At 56.4% G+C, this 15417-nt stretch overlaps 1 protein-coding gene across 2 annotated transcripts; it reads left to right on the top strand.

Moving 5' to 3' along the window:
* Positions 1–305: 305 nt before the first annotated feature.
* Positions 306–12297, top strand: PDCD1 (programmed cell death 1). 2 transcript variants are annotated; one of them, XM_015561946.1, is made up of 5 exons: positions 306–447; positions 9136–9498; positions 9850–9993; positions 11728–11762; positions 12052–12297. In XM_015561946.1, exons 1-5 carry the CDS (start codon positions 372–374, stop codon positions 12268–12270), a joined length of 837 nt encoding a protein of 278 aa, XP_015417432.1. In that variant the 5' UTR covers positions 306–371; the 3' UTR covers positions 12271–12297. The 2 variants fall into 2 exon arrangements, with proteins under 2 accessions (XP_015417432.1, XP_006760603.1); XM_006760540.2 differs by having other exon boundaries at positions 12049–12297.
* The last annotated feature ends 3120 nt before the right edge of the window (positions 12298–15417 follow it).

Below are 15417 nucleotides of genomic sequence, written 5' to 3'. Positions count from 1 at the left end.
GAGAAAGAGGCAACCCCAGATAAAGAAACAAAATCTGCCCTCAATAGAGATCCCTGATGGGGAGAGGTACCCAGACACCCCCGCCCCCCACCTGTTTGTCTCCCTCTCCTTCTTCCTCTCCATCTCTCTCCGCGTCTCTGTCTCTCTGTATTTCTTTCTCCCTGTCACCTCCTTCCCCTGTCCTCTACTCTCTCACATCCCCCATCTCTCTCTCTCTCTCTCTCCACCCCCTAACCCTCCTCCTACCCATGTGGAGGAGGAGGAAGAAGGGGCGGGGCGTGTACCTTCAAGCCCAGGGAAACAGTTTCCTTTCTTCACGCACTTCTGACAGAGCAGAGGAGAGGACGTTGTGGTCGGCAGGCGCTGGGGGCATGGGGACCCCGGGGGTGCCCTGGCCGCTCCTCTGGGCGGTGCTGCAGCTGGGCTGGCGGCCAGGCTGGCTCCTAGGTATGTGGATCACAGCTGGTTGGCGGGGTCCGGGTCGGAGTGGGAACAGCCTCTGGCGCTGTCTCTGGCAGGTGGTGAGGAGACTGTGTGGCGGAGTGCTGTGTGGCTTTGGGCGAGGGAAGTGCCCTCTCTGGGCATACCTGGTGGTGAGACCCCTGAGCGGGCAGGAGTATCCTAGGTCTTCCTCTGTGGCCATGGGATGGCGAGCCTGTGCCCCTTGCTGTAGAATGACCAGGCCGGGCTGGCCAGAGCCCAAACCTACGCCCAGCTGCCCAACTTGGGTTTTCCTGGGATGGACCAGCCTCGCGGGGCTGACTGGCTCTTGAGGTGACAGGCTGGGTGGCCCAGAGACTTCTCTCACTATATCCAAAGTAACTGTGCAAGTAAAGATCGTTCCCCCAACCGCACTCAGGGCCTGGGGCGCGCCGCCTGAGGCCTCTGGAGGAGATTCCCAGGTGTAGAGCCTGGGCATGACCCTCAGCGTCCATGGCAGGTTCTGGTGAGGGGGCCCCAGTATGAGCCGTCCACTGGACAGGCCCTGCAGGCCCATGGTCGGGGAGCGGCCTCCTCCTGGCTGCCGCCATCCTCTGCCAGCACTGCACAGGTGGGGACCGGGGAAGGTGGACCCCCAGGTCCGGCCCAGGGCCTTTCCTCTGGACCTCGCTGGGATGGGGACCGAGGGGCTCTGGGAGGACCAGGACGAGGTGGGTGTTTCTGGACCTTAGAGTCCTGGGTCCAAGGGCTCTCGGTCACTCTGGCCCTCCAGGGTCTGCTTGATGGTGATGGGGTCAGGCCTTTTCCTGGGCAGGGCCTTGCTCTCCAGGAAGACCTCAGGGTCAGTGAAGACACTCAAAGTGGTCCCAGGGCCTGTGGCCGAAAGGCGCCTGGTGGAGGGCCTTGGGGGGAGCCCAGGCATGGGGGCAGAAAGGGTGTGCGCCACCTGGGAGGAGGACCTAGGGCAGTGATGGCGAACCTATGACACGCGTGTCAGAGGTGACACGCGAACTCATTTTTTTGGTTGATTTTTCTTTGTTAAATGGCATTTAAATATATAAAATAAATGTCAAAAACATAAGTCTTTGTTTTACTATGGTTGCAAAGATCAAAAAATTTCTATATGTGACACGGCACCAGAGTTAAGTTAGGGTTTTTCAAAATGCTGACACGCCGAGCTCAAAAGGTTGGCCATCACTGGGCTAGGGCATCAAGGGGGCTGGGACCTCCCATGGCCCGGTCCTCACCAGGACCCCTTCCCAAAGCAGGGAAAGGTGAGCATAAGACTCCGCAGACAGAACCTCCAGCTTCAGATGTGTCAGCCTGGGCGAGATGTTCAAACGCAGAGAGCCTCAGTTTCCCCATGTGTGGCCCCGGCTCGGCACAGAGCACAGCACTGCCCTGTCACACGCCTGCGGTGTCCTCCTGCTCTGACCCAGACTCGGGCGCTCCAGGCCACGGGGACTTTCTCTCCCATGTCATCTCTTCCTTCCTAATTCATTCACCAGATTTATTGCTTAAGTCCTTCCCATGGAAGTCCCCTCCTGAGGTACACGTTTTTCTGTTTTTCTCGCATTTTACCAACTATCCCAAACCCAGCAGTAGGCCGCCCCCACCCACCCCCGTGCTAGTGAAGGAGAGAAAATGAGAGTAAACGACAGCCTGGAGTCAAACAAGAGCCCTCGTCACAGCTTCCTCACCTCCGGGCGAGTCACATAACCTCAGAGCCATGGTGTTAACCTGCAATTTGGGGACAACAGAGCCTGCCCTCTGAGGGCCATGAGAATTAAATCAGATCACTTATAAACACCGTCTGGCACAGACCGTGGCACAGGTCATTAAGTCAGATTATTGTATTTATTTTTTTCAAGTTACAGTTCTGAAAGATATTTAAAACATAGAGAATAGTTACAGAAAACAGCTGTGAGCACCCTGCACCCAGAGTTGCCAGTTGATAACATTGGCACATTCGCGTGCGTATCAGCGGCCGGGACCAACGCCACAGACCAGGCAGCTTCTCAACAGAAGTTCCTGGTCCCACAACTCAGAGGCTGGAAGCCGGCAGCCAGGTGTTGGCCGGCGGAGGGCCGAGAGGCCCGGCCTCTCCCGCTCCTGGTGGTGGCTGCCAATCCTTCTCGTCCCCTGGCTCGGACGTCACCCCATCTCTGCCTCTGTCTTCACATGGTCTCTCCTGTCTGCGTCTGTCCAGATGTCCCTCTTCTTGCAAGGTCAGGGTCTTGTGGAATGAGGGCCACCTCTGGACCTCATGGTGAACAATGACATGTGCACCACCTGTTCCAAGTGCGGCCACACTGAGGTGCCGGGTCAGGTCTCAGCGTGTCCATCTGGGCCCACGTCCCATCTGTGCATGTCACCGAGATGTGGGCTGGGCCATGGAGGTTGGTCATTCGGATTGCCCCGCAGACCTCCCCTCCTCCCGGCATGGTAGCTTCGCGAGTCCCGAGTTCAGATGTCCCCAAGTCCAGCACTGACTGCTTGTTTGGCATTCACGGTCCTCAGCTCCCTCTGTCTCTGCAGGCCCTGGAGTTCTTTTTCTTTTAAAATCCAAACCTCCATTTTATTTTACACATGGGAAGCCTTAGGACTAGGAATATTTTATGACGGTATAATGGGCGCAGTGTTGCATTACTTCCAGGTGCATAATGTCATGATTCCGTATTTGTCCACATTGCGAAGTCATGAGCCTGCTTAACAGCCCCCACCAAACATCGTTACAGAAGTCTTTCTTCTTATCATGAAAACCTTTGACTCCACTCTCTTAGCTGCTTTCAAACGTGCAGTGGGATGCCTCAGTGTCCACGGGGATGGGCTCCAGGACGTCCGGGTATTCTGGAAAAGCCCCTTATATTGCACAGATGTACTACAGTCTCGTTAGTAAAGGTGTTTCCCACCAAGACGTGAGGTAGCAATCCTGAACCTACTTGTGTGTACTGAGATCGAACAAGAAAGTAATATAGTGTAAGCTCTGAGATCCAGGTTTCTGTCAACCCTGTGGTGTCGGGCAGGAATTGGGTCAGAACTTAAACTTGTGGTCTTTAGCCGGTTCTCACAGCAGCCATGCCTGCCTGCCGGGACATCATCGCTCCCCTGGCCACTTAGGGTCACACCACTATTCCTGCTCCACCGAAAGGATTGTCCCTAAATCTTTTTTTAAAATAATTTTTATTTTTAAATTATAGTTGACACACAATATTATATCAGTTGCAGGTGTATAACGTAGCGATTAGGCATTTATATAATTTACTAAGCGATCACCCATTGTGTCCCTAAATCTTGAACATCCTCTCTTGCGTTCTCGGCTTTTCTCTCAGCCACCACCTGGAGGACTCTAACTGACTCACACCTAATACACACACAATCATATTTTCCTAACTAGTCTCAAGATTTCCAGGGGCAGAAACAGGCGTCAGAGATGGGCAAACTGTTGAGTGTTGGGTGTCTGGGCCAGTGCCCGCTCTCATGGCAGGGGCAGCCCCAACTTGGCCCCAGAGACGGGACCTTGCACCATGTGTTGCAGATTTTCTGACATTTAAGGAGAGGTCAGACATTCAAATTTTTATGTGGCATCTCTTACGTCTCATGTGCTAATTCTAGGCTGTTTTGTTTTTTAAAAATTCTTAAAAAAGAAGACATTTAAATAAATGACTGCAGCCGGCCCCTGGGGTCCGGGGGTCTGTGTACTGAAACCCAAGGATGCCCAGGGCCCTTATATAAAACGATGTGGTGTTTGCATATAACATCTGCGGGTGCGCCCGTGCCTTGTTTTGCGTGGATTCAGCCAGTGCTCCACACAAATTAGCATGTGGCAAATTCAAATTTTGCATTTTGGGATGTTCTGGGATTTTTGGTTCTTTTGAATATTCTGATCCGAGATTGCTTGAGTTCATGGATGCGGAGGAATCCATGGATGGGAAGGGCTGACTGTGGAGTGTTATGAAACACAGTTGCCATGCCATGCACGGCATCCCCAGGACCTATTCCTCTTATAGCTGGAAGTTTCTATTTTGACCCCCCTCCACCTGCCCACCCCCTTTCTGGCAACCACCTGTCCGTTCTCTGTATCCATGAGCTCGATTTTTGTTTTGTTTGCTTTTTGTTTTACATTCCACATATACGTGAGATTATATGGTATTTGTCTTTCTCTGTCTGACTTATTTCACTTAGTGTAATGCCCTCACGGTCTATCCAGGTTGTCGAAAATGGTAAGATTTTATTCTTCTTTATTGCTGAGTGACATTCCACTGTGTATGTGCACGCCTCTTCTCTATCCTCCCATCTGTCACTGGGCACTTCGGTTGCTTCCACAGCTTGGTCACTGAATAATGCTCCAATGGACGTGGGTGCACCTACCTTTTCTGTTAGTGTTTTGGGTTTCTTCTGATAAATACCAGGCGTGGGCTTGCTGGATTCTACGGTAATTCTGTGTTTAACTTTTTACGGTAACTCTATCCTGATCTCCACAGTGGCTGCACCGGTTTACATTCCCACCAGCAGTGCTCGCGTCCTCGCCAGCACCCACTGGTTTGTTTGCTGAGAACAGCCATGCTGAGAGCATGAGGTGGTGGCTGGCGGTGGTTTTGACTTGCATTGCCCTGATGATTAATGAGGACGAGCATCTCTTCATCTGTCTCTTGGCCAGCTGTATGTCCTCCTTGAAAAATGCCTGTTCAGGGGCTTTGTCCATTTTGTAATCAGATTGTTCATGGGGGTATTTTTGCTTTTGAGGTTTATGGGTTTTTTATATATTTTGTATATTAGCCCCTTATCCAATATATGATTTACAAATAATTCAAATCTTTTTTCCACTCTGTAGGCTGTCTTTTCATTTTGTTTGATGGCTTCTCTGCTGTGCAGCAGCTCTGTAGTTTGCTGTCGTCCCACTCGTCTATTTTTGCTTTTGTTGGCAGCCCTGGCATTCTCGAAGGCTCCACCTGGGTGTGTCTGATGATTGGTCATGGAAGATCACAAATGTGTTGGTCCTTCTTAGGGCACCCGCCAGGGACCCCACCAGGGTCCCATTCTCTCTGGGCCCCCAGCAAAAGAGGGGAAGGCTCTTTTGCCTTCCCTGTGTGATGAATAAAGACGCACGGGGGCAGCTGGACGGGGACCTGCCTCGTCCAGTTCCGATTCCGTGAGAGGCACCACAAATGGCCAACAGACAAGTGACTCAATTGATAACAAATTAAGGTCAGGGGCGGGGCAGATGAGATCCAAAACTGCAGAGAAACATGGCTCCCCCCTCCACACAGAGCGAGGACAGGGTCCCGGGACCGGTCAGCAGTGCCCTCACCGGGCCGCCCTGGGAAAGCCTGCTGGAGGGGCCTGGGCAGGAGGGGAGGTGGCTCCGTGCACTGCGTGGCTCTCAGGGGAGCTTCTTGGGTGGCCCCAGCCGTGAGAGGGGGGTCTGCTTGGAGGCCCTGGCAAGTTGGACCCAGGTGGAGGCATAGATTTGGGAAAGGGGTGGGACAGCGACTTGGGGTGGTGCCATCCAGACGGGCCGTCCTGGGCGTTGGTGAAGGGAGACACGGGCTGGCTGCAGTGGACAGTGGCGGGGGACACACGAGCAGGTTGGGCCCACGGAACCAACACTGGGCCCTGGTGCTGCAGTGTCACCAATGACTTTGCCAAGTCTTTGTCCACCTTGAACTGTCACTCCCATGGTGCTTCCCTTAAAGCAGTGGTTCTCAACCTGTGGGTCGCGATCCCTTTGGGGTCGAACGACCCTTTCAAAAAACACATATGTAATTACATATTGTTTTTGTGATTAACCACTATGCTTTCATTATGTTCAATTTGTAACAATGAAAATACATCCTGCATATCAGATATTTACATTACGATTCATAACAGCAGCAAAATTACAATTATGAAGTAGCAACGAAAATAAATTTATGGTTGGGGGTCACCACAACATGAGGAACTGTATGAAAGGGTCGCGGCGTTAGGAAGGTTGAGAACCACTGCTTTAAAGAGACTTGCTTCCCGGCACAACACAGAGAACACTGCCTTTTGTCGCCACCACACCCCAGCAGTTACTCTTTAGATAACTGTCATGACTAATGTGCAACATGCAGACTTTGAATTTCTTCTCATCTAACAGAGCTGAGTGGTTTGGGGTTAGCAGGGTGGCTCTGCTCCGTGCATCTATTCAGAAACCCGAGCGGATGGGGCTCTCTTTCTTCACTTGGGCCTTCCACTCAGAGTCATCTTTATTGGCCGGCCAAGAGGCGAGAACCTGGGGAGGGCCAGGGAAGCGCGATGGACCAGGTCCAAAGCGCCATTCACTCCACATTCCACCGTGAGAACGTATGAGCGAATGGTGCGTTCGTGTAGGAAAGGAGAATGCGGACTTTCCTGAGCAGCTGGAAACTTTTGCCCCACCAATGGGAGGAAATCAAACTACTGTTAATCTTAACTTCTCTAATACCAGATTGGTGTACCTTTCCAACCTTTCCTGGAACCATTGCTGTTCTTTGCCACCACACTGTTTCTATCAGATCATTTATTCAGTCGAATAGCCCCAAGTCACTTTCTTTCACACCAAAACCCTTTAAAGCAAAGCACAGTATTATCTCTTTGGCTAAGTCTTTTCTCGTTTTTTTCTCTCCCGAAAAAGAAACCAAAGGTAGGCAGTAAACGTATTCTACTTTAAATCATCTAAGATCAAATCATAATTAGTGTAGCAAAATGCCCAGTAATGAGAGAGACAGAGAGACTTGCTTCCCAAATAAATGTGTGAAGAAGATGGGCGTTAGTGCTGCCAATGGGAACAGGGCTGGCATGCAGTACCGTAGGACACAATCGAGAATGAGGGAAGGGCTGGGTCCCCATCAGTGTTTGTGTCGCCCCCTAGAGGACCCCACCTGCCACAGCCATCCCCAGTCCAGAACTGACCTTCTCCAGGCCCCCTGGCCTCCCTGACATCCCCTGCCCTCCCCCGAGCTGCCCCTCCACAAGGCCCAGAGGACCCCAGCCCCCTGAACAAGGATGTGCAGGCGGTCTGGGATGCCCACACAGGAGGGGGCTCAAGGCTCTCCGACATGATAATGAGCACATATGCTAGGTTATGCTCTCCCTCCCTCACATGCATTCACACTCAAGGCCACATGCTCCCCCGGCTCATGTCCAGCTGGCACTTGACAGGATCATAGGGACAGTACCTGCAGCCCCAGGACTGGCCATGTGCCCCCCTTGACCATGCACTGATGGCCAGGAGAGGTGCCCGGGAAGGGCCATGGCGGGAGGTACAGGCTGGCGGGGCCCTGGCCTCTCCACGCCCGTGTCCTCAGTGTAAACCAGTGGGAGGGGGAGAAGGGCCTCTGTGTCCCCGAGTAGGGCCACAGAAATGGGGGACACTGGGACATCTCAGGACCCACCTGGTCTCTGAATATCTGTGATTTTTGACCCTTGTGAGGTGCCCAGTGGGGATGGGCAGACGGTGTCCTGGTCACACGTGCCCTGAAGTGGCCCAGGTTGAAGGGGAGCTGGGTCCCAGCACCATCCCATCCTCCTCCGAGCCACTGGGCAGGCTCACTGGGCAGGCCTCGCACGGGACAGGGTGGGCCTGAAGCAGCCAGCCCGGGGCAAGGTCATGGAGTGTGGGGAGCCACACCCAGCAAGTTCAGGATGGAGCCGAGTAGAGCAGATGCACAGCCAGGGAAAGCAGACATGTGGCCATGAGGGTGAATGCATGTGAGGGAGGATGAGCATAACCTAGCATGTGTGCTCATTCTCGCGTCGGAGAGTCTCGCACCCTCTCCTGTGTGGGAGGCCCCAGGCCGCCGGCACATCCTTGTTGGGGAGGGCGGCGGGGGGGAGCGGGGGCTAGAGCCCAGGGTGTGGGGGACTCTATTTCCGTCCATCTCAGAGACGATGGCCCAGCTGAACTGCAGTCCCCAGAGCCTTGGAAGAGGACCTGGGGGCCCACACTGCCCAGGTCAGCAGTGCCCATGTGGGGTCCTGGCTCTAAGCTTGTCCTGAAATGGGGGAAAGGCTGGCCCCTGGGCCCGCTGGAGCTGGGCTTCCCACGGCAGCCCCGGCAGCCCAGCCCAGCTCCCCACCCCCAGCACAGTGCAGACGGCTCAGAGACCTGGGAGGCAGAGCTGGGGACCTGAGTCAAAGAGGGAGGGGTGAAGGCCCTAAGCCACTGCTTGGGAAAGAAATGGGTGGGGGCCTGGGGTCAGAGCCAGAGGCAGCCCAGTCCAGATCTCTGGATGCCATCAGTGGACAAAATCCCACCGTGAGGTTCCCTGGTGAGAGGTGAGCACCTGTCCCCAGGAGGCATGCAAGAAGCTGCAAGGCTGCCCTAACCGGTTTGGCTCAGTGGATAGAGTGTTGGCTTGCAGACTCAAGGGTCCCAGGTTCGATTCTGGTCAAGGGCATGTACCTTGGCTGCGGGCACATCCCCAGTAGGGGGTGTGCAGGAGGCAGCTCATCAATGTTTCTCTCTCATTGATGTTTCTAACTGTCTATCCCTCTCCCTTCCTCTCTGTAAAAAATCAATAAAATATATTTTAAAAAAGAAGCTGCAAGGCTCATGGCAGAGGGGACTCCAGGGTGGCTGGGCTTCCCAGGACCTTCCTGTCTGACGGGATGTGGGAAAGCGGGAGGGGTCTCGGTGGGCTGTCCCACAGGCCTTCCTCAGGGCCCGCTGGTTCTCTCTCCACCCCACAGAGACTCCCAGAAGGCCTTGGCGTCCACTCACCTTCCACCCGCCTCAGCTCACGGTGGCCGAGGGGGAGACCGCCACCTTCACCTGCAGCTTCTCCAACACGTCTGAGGACTTTGTGCTCAACTGGTACCGCATGAGCCCCAGCAACCAGACGGACAAGCTGGCCGCCTTCCCTGAGGACAGCGGGCAGGAAGTCCGCAGGGACCAGCGCTTCCGCATGACCCGGCTGCCCAACGGACGGGACTTCGAAATGAGTGTCCTCACTGCCCAGCACAATGACAGCGGCATCTACTTCTGTGGGGCCATCTACCTGCTCCCCGAGACGCAGATCTATGAGAGCCTCCGGGCAAAGCTCACGGTGACAGGTGCAGGGCGGGACCCCAGGGTGGGAGTGAGGATGCGGACAGGGCTGGGCAGGGCCTGTTAGGCACAGTGAGCACGGATTCTCCTAACTTCACTCCAGGACTCTGTCCCACACCCAGGGCCACAGTGACCCATGGCTTCGGGCCTCTGTGCTTGGAAGCACCTCAGACCCCATTTGTCCTGAGGGAGGGGCAGGTGGTCGGTGCGCCTCAGACTGAGGTTGTGCAGGCCTGGGTGAGACTGGTCAGTGCGAGCCTAGGACTGAGTCCCCTCAGACTTGAAGCGGGCAGGGTAAGACCCGAAGTCCCTCTCCTGTGTCCCCACGCCTGAGTATCTGTCCTCTGTGTCTCCAGAGAGAGTCCCGGAACAGCCCACTGAGGGCCCCAGCCCCACACCTAGGCCCGCAGGTCAGCTACAGGGCCTGGTCATCGGTGTCACAAGCGTCCTGGTGGGCGTCCTGCTGCTTCTGCTGCTGACCTGGGTCCTGGCCACTCGAGGTAATGCCCCAGCCAGCCCCGCTGCCGTCCCGCCAGGTGGAGCCCGAGGCACTGCCAAGGCCTCTCCTCGGAGACCCCGGCCATGCTCTCAGGGGGGGTTTGAGAGGAAGGCAGCTGCCCAGATCACACAGGAGGCTGGGAGAGGCCCCCAGGCTGAGGCCCCTGTGTAACTGCCCAAGGCCGCCCTCAAGCCTCAGGCCACATCTCAGACCACAAGCCACTGTGACGGTGCTTCTAACAGCCGCTGGGGGCCTGTGGTGACAGCCACAGCCGCCCGCCCCCCAGGATGGTGGTGGTCACGGGCAGCTGACCTCACTCAGTCACTGCTGTCCTGAACTGTGGCTCTGTGCCTCCTGCACGCCCGCCCTGGGTGTCAGAGGGGCTTCGGGAGTCACTGTGCCCTCCCCCTCACCTCTTAGGGGGGTCTGGTGCCTGGACAGGAGGCATGGGGGGTCCTGGTTGGACACTGTCTTGGGCAACCAGTAAGGTGCCTCCAGAGTGAGGAAAAAGGGGCTGGAAAAAGGCGCCACTTCCTAGAGGGGGCCCAGCCCAGGGGAGGTCAGCCCCGCCGAGGCCCTGCCCACCAGAGGCTCCGGTCACGCTCTCCCAGGACAGGCACCATGTGTGGCAACAGCAGGGGTTCCCACTCGAGACGGACACTGCTCTTGACCCCTCTGATGGCTCCTCACCGACCCATGGCCTTCAGACCCTGCGATAACTGGGTGGCCGCCCAGGGCTGAGCCTGGTGGAGGTCACACCCCTGCACCGTGTCAGCCCTGCCTGGCTCTCCTCTGAAACCCTGAGGGACCTGGACGCAGGAGAGACCACTGTCCCTTCTGGGCGAGGAAAGGAGACTGGCCCAGGGCTCCAGACGCAGACCTGCTGTCCTGAACTGCGGCTCTGTGCCTCCTGCACGCCTGCCCTGGGTGACAAGGGCAGCCATGGCCTCCATGCCCTCCCCTGGGTGGTTAGGGACAGCGGCCATGCTGCCCTGCCATTCCAGGCCCTGCGGGGTTCATTTCTCCAGGGATCACATTTTTCCTCCTCCAGATATTTTTTTAAATATGTTTTTATTGATTTTTTTAGAGAGAGAGGAAGGGAGAGGGAGAGAAGATAGCAACATCCATGATAGAGAAACAGAGCTGCCTCCTGCACGCCCCCTGCTGGGGATTGAGCACACAACCCAAGCATATGTTCTGATGGGGGTGGAACCAGGGACCTCTGGGTTCATGGGTCAACGCTCACCCACTGAGCCGTGCCCGCCAGGCCCCTTCAGATCATTTCGAGGTGTGCTGTATGCGCCTCTGGGCGCTGGTCCCTGGTGGGGACGCACGTGGTGCTCCTGTGCACGTCGATCAGGGAGCTGCTGCCATAGCACCGCTGACTATGTGTCTGCTGTGTGCTTTATGGCGCCAGCCCGGGACCCAAGTGGGTTTGGTGCCCTGCAGTGGACACCAGGCTCGGCCTGGTTTGCGACCAGCAGGAGCACTAAGCCTGGAAGACAGGCGGTCCTATGTGGCCTCACACCCAGCAACTCACTTCCAGATGGACCCTCGGAGATGAGCAGGCACTCGGGTGGTTGCATGGGGGGTGGGAGCAGGCAGGGAGGCAGCTTGGCCACCCAAGCCTGGAGGCTTGGGCCCTTCCCATGGCCCGAGGTCTTCCCACCCCGCCGCCTGCTGAGACCCGGCCTGCCTGGGCCTCCTGGACCTGACTCCCTGTGTTTCTCTGCAGGGGGCTGTGCCTGCCGGAGCGAGGACCAGCCTCCGGTGAGTTCCCTTCCCCTTCTGGTGACTCTGGTACATTTCAGGGAAGGGGTGCGGGAGACAGGCAACCCCAGGGGTGAGTGGCCTCAGGAGCAGCCACACCCATCCCTAACCATGTCACCTTGTTCGAACATGGGCACCCGAGCCCAAGGACGGGCTGTAGGGCTCAGGCCCTGCCCCGCTGTGTATGTGTGTCTACGCATGTGTGGGTCTGTGTTCACACTTGTGTGTACGTGTGTGTTCACCAGCCACTGAGAGAGCGCTGATTCCTTTCTCCCTCTCCCCTAAGAAGGAGGGCCCCTCCGTGGCATCTGTGGACTACGGGGAGCTGGACTTCCAGAGGCGGGAGAAGACCCCGGAGCCCCCCGCCCCCTGTGTGCCGGAACAGACCGAGTACGCCACCATCGTCTTCCCCGGCAGGCCCGGCTCTCTCCGCAGGGCCTCTGCCGACAGCCCGCAGGGGCCCCAGCCCCTGAGACTTGAAGACGGACACTGCTCTTGGCCGCTCTGACGGCTCCTCACTGGCCCATGGCCTTCAGACCCTGCAATAACTGGGTGGCCGCCCAGGGCTGAGCCTGGTGGGGTCACACCCCTGCACAGTGTCAGCCCTGCCTGGCTCTCCTCTGAAACCTTGAGGGACCTTGACGCAGGAGAGACCACTGTCCCTTCTGGGCGAGGAGAGGAGACTGGCCCAGGGCTCCAGACACAGACCTGTCTCCGCAGGGCCTCTGCCGACAGCCCGCAGGGGCCCCAGCCCCTGAGACTTGAAGACGGACACTGCTCTTGGCCGCTCTGACGGCTCCTCACTGGCCCATGGCCTTCAGACCCTGCAATAACTGGGTGGCCGCCCAGGGCTGAGCCTGGTGGGGTCACACCCCTGCACAGTGTCAGCCCTGCCTGGCTCTCCTCTGAAACCTTGAGGGACCTTGACGCAGGAGAGACCACTGTCCCTTCTGGGCGAGGAGAGGAGACTGGCCCAGGGCTCCAGACACAGACCTGCTGTCCTGAACTGCGGCTCTGTGCCTCCTGCACACCTACCCTGGGTGTCAGAGGGGCTTCGGGAGTCACTGCGCCCCCCTTCCCGCTGCCTCTCAGGGGAGACTGGTGCCTGGACAAGAGGTACGGTGGGTCCTGGTTGGAGACTGTCTTGGGCGGCCAGTAAGGTGCCTCCAGAGCGAGGAAATCCAGCACACACCTCAAAGGACACAGAGGGATGTGCAAGAGCCTGGTTCTCCCCAGGCCTGGAGAAGAGACCTGGCCGCCCAGGTGGGCAGCACCCCGAGTGGCCTCCTCCATGACGCCCATTTACGGTGCTATTTAAAGGTGCCTCAGAGGCTCCTGCCTGGGGTGCTGGGTGGGCACCCTCCAGCCAGACTACCACTCCTTACCCAGCACACACACGCGTCAGCTGTCCTGCAGGATGGCCCGTGGGCACCCAGTGTGGGAGCTCAGAAGCAGATGTCCTTCGTGGGTTCCATTCACACTGAGCAGCCCTTTCCCTTTCTATTATATTATCTATACTAATAAAAGGGTAATATGTTAATTAGACCAGACATCTTCTGGACATCCTCCAGACATCCTTCCGGAAAAAGCGGGGCCCAAGACAGAGGTGGTTAGGGGTGATCAGGCCAGCAGGCAGAATGGTTAGGAGCAATCAGGCAGGCAGGCAGGTGAGCGGTTAGGAGCCAGTGGTCCCGGATTGCGAGATGGTGCAGGCCGGGCTGAGGGTTCCCCCCTACCCCCGCACGAATTTCTTGCACCGGGCCTCTAGTAATTAAATGATGACAGAAGCTCAAAGAAAGGCCCCAGTTCTGTCCTACTCACAAGGTCATGGGGGGAGGGGAAGACCCTGCTGGTGCCAGGCAGATGGAGGGCTCTGGCCTCGATGTCACTATTCAAGAAACACACAACCCCCTGAGGCCCTCATCTCTACTCCTTTGGCTCCTCCCACACTCACACAGCCTCTGACTTTAGGGGGCTGCTGGACCCCACCCCCAGGAGCCCTTTCTGGGCTTCATGCCCCAGGGTCCCACGGCACCCTACCCCCAGACCACCTCAATCTGGCACAGGACATCCCTGAGCGATTGTGCCTATATCTGCCCTGCTGCAGCCCTCATGAGTCCCCTACACCTTGGGGTCCTCCCTAGGCAGGGTCTGTGCCCCAGGCTGGGGCCAGGCCAGGCAGTGGGTGGGCTGCACCAGGCTACCAGCAAGCAGGCTCAGGGTGCAGTCTACAAAGAGAATGCCTGGTCCGTCCTCCAGAAGGCACGGGACACCCCGTGCCAGTTCCCTGACTGCAATGACAGATGCCCCCAACCTGTCCCCTCCCATGAGCCCCATCCAGGCCCGCCACTCCCCAACCCTCTGAGCTCACTGCCTGTGCCTGGCACCCTGGGGTCCTGTCCTGGGTGGGACGGGAGGTGGAGCCACCTATCCAGGAAGAGGCAAGGATGCCAGACAAGGTCACACGTTCGAGGAACACAGCCTGGGAAGCCTGCAGTGAGCATGAGCCTGAAAAACACAGTAGGTTCCATGGGAAAATACTACAACAACATGAAAATCCAGGCAAGGAGCAGATGTAAAATTAACATCCCGAAATAGAGGGCTGTCACATATTCAAACACTGACCAGTTAGCAGAAAATGTGATAGTGTTCCGAGAACAGAGAAGGTAAAATGCCTGCGGCATAAATTTATCGAGAAACGTGCAAACCTGCAGGAGAGCTGGGTGTGGCCTGATTGTCGGGAATACACACCCTGGTTAGGATGACAAGACATCACTGAGGCGTCAGCTCTTCCTGGGTTCATTTATAAATTTAACAGGATCCCAACAGAAACCCACATGTCTGACCTGTAAAGTTCATGTGGAAAAATGAACGAGTAACAGCCAAGAAAGCCATGAAGAGAAAGTGAAAAACTAGCTTTGTCAGGTCTAAACTCACCCAGTTAAAGCAGTGGGATTAGCTCATGAAGAGACAGGAGTGAATGGGACCAGGGCAGAAGGTAGACTTTTTGATGCGTAGTGTAGGGACCACACTGCAAGCTGGAAACGCATGCAGGTAGACTCACCTATGCCACTCACTTGCAGAAATCACCCGGCAGCAGGGACGTAAGTGTGAGAGAGAAACCCTACAAGACAAGAGAACACGTGATGAACTATTCCTCACACTGGCTCAGAATCAAGGCGCCAGGAAAGAGAAGACAGAGCATGTTAGCATGGCAGAACTATCACAGGCCAACTGTGCTGGGCCCTGAAATGGGGGAAAGGCTGCCCCTGGGCCCTGCCCAGCAACCTCACCCCCATTGCCCATGCAATGTCACAGAGACCTAGAAATACAGGGAGAGCAGCTCACAGGTGCAACGGGAAGGTGAGCAGGAAGTGTGACCAGACAGTACATACATGCACACAACTTATGTACCCATGCACGTAACACATATGTGCACACGGCACGTGGAGCATACACACGCATGAGCATACACACCACATGCACACACATGCGCACATTGCATTATGTGTACATTGCTTAAACAATGAAAGCATGTTCAATTTTGCTCATAATAAGTGCAGGTTACATTGCACCTGTCACCTGCAAACTGAAAGCTGGGACCAGGCTGCTGGCGAGGACGCAGGAGGCTCTTCACGCATGGCCCTGGCCACTG

Source organism: Myotis davidii, unplaced genomic scaffold, assembly GCF_000327345.1.
Source record: "Myotis davidii unplaced genomic scaffold, ASM32734v1 scaffold370, whole genome shotgun sequence".
NCBI lineage: Eukaryota > Metazoa > Chordata > Mammalia > Chiroptera > Vespertilionidae > Myotis > Myotis davidii.
This window is presented reverse-complemented; position numbering and strand designations above follow the sequence as displayed.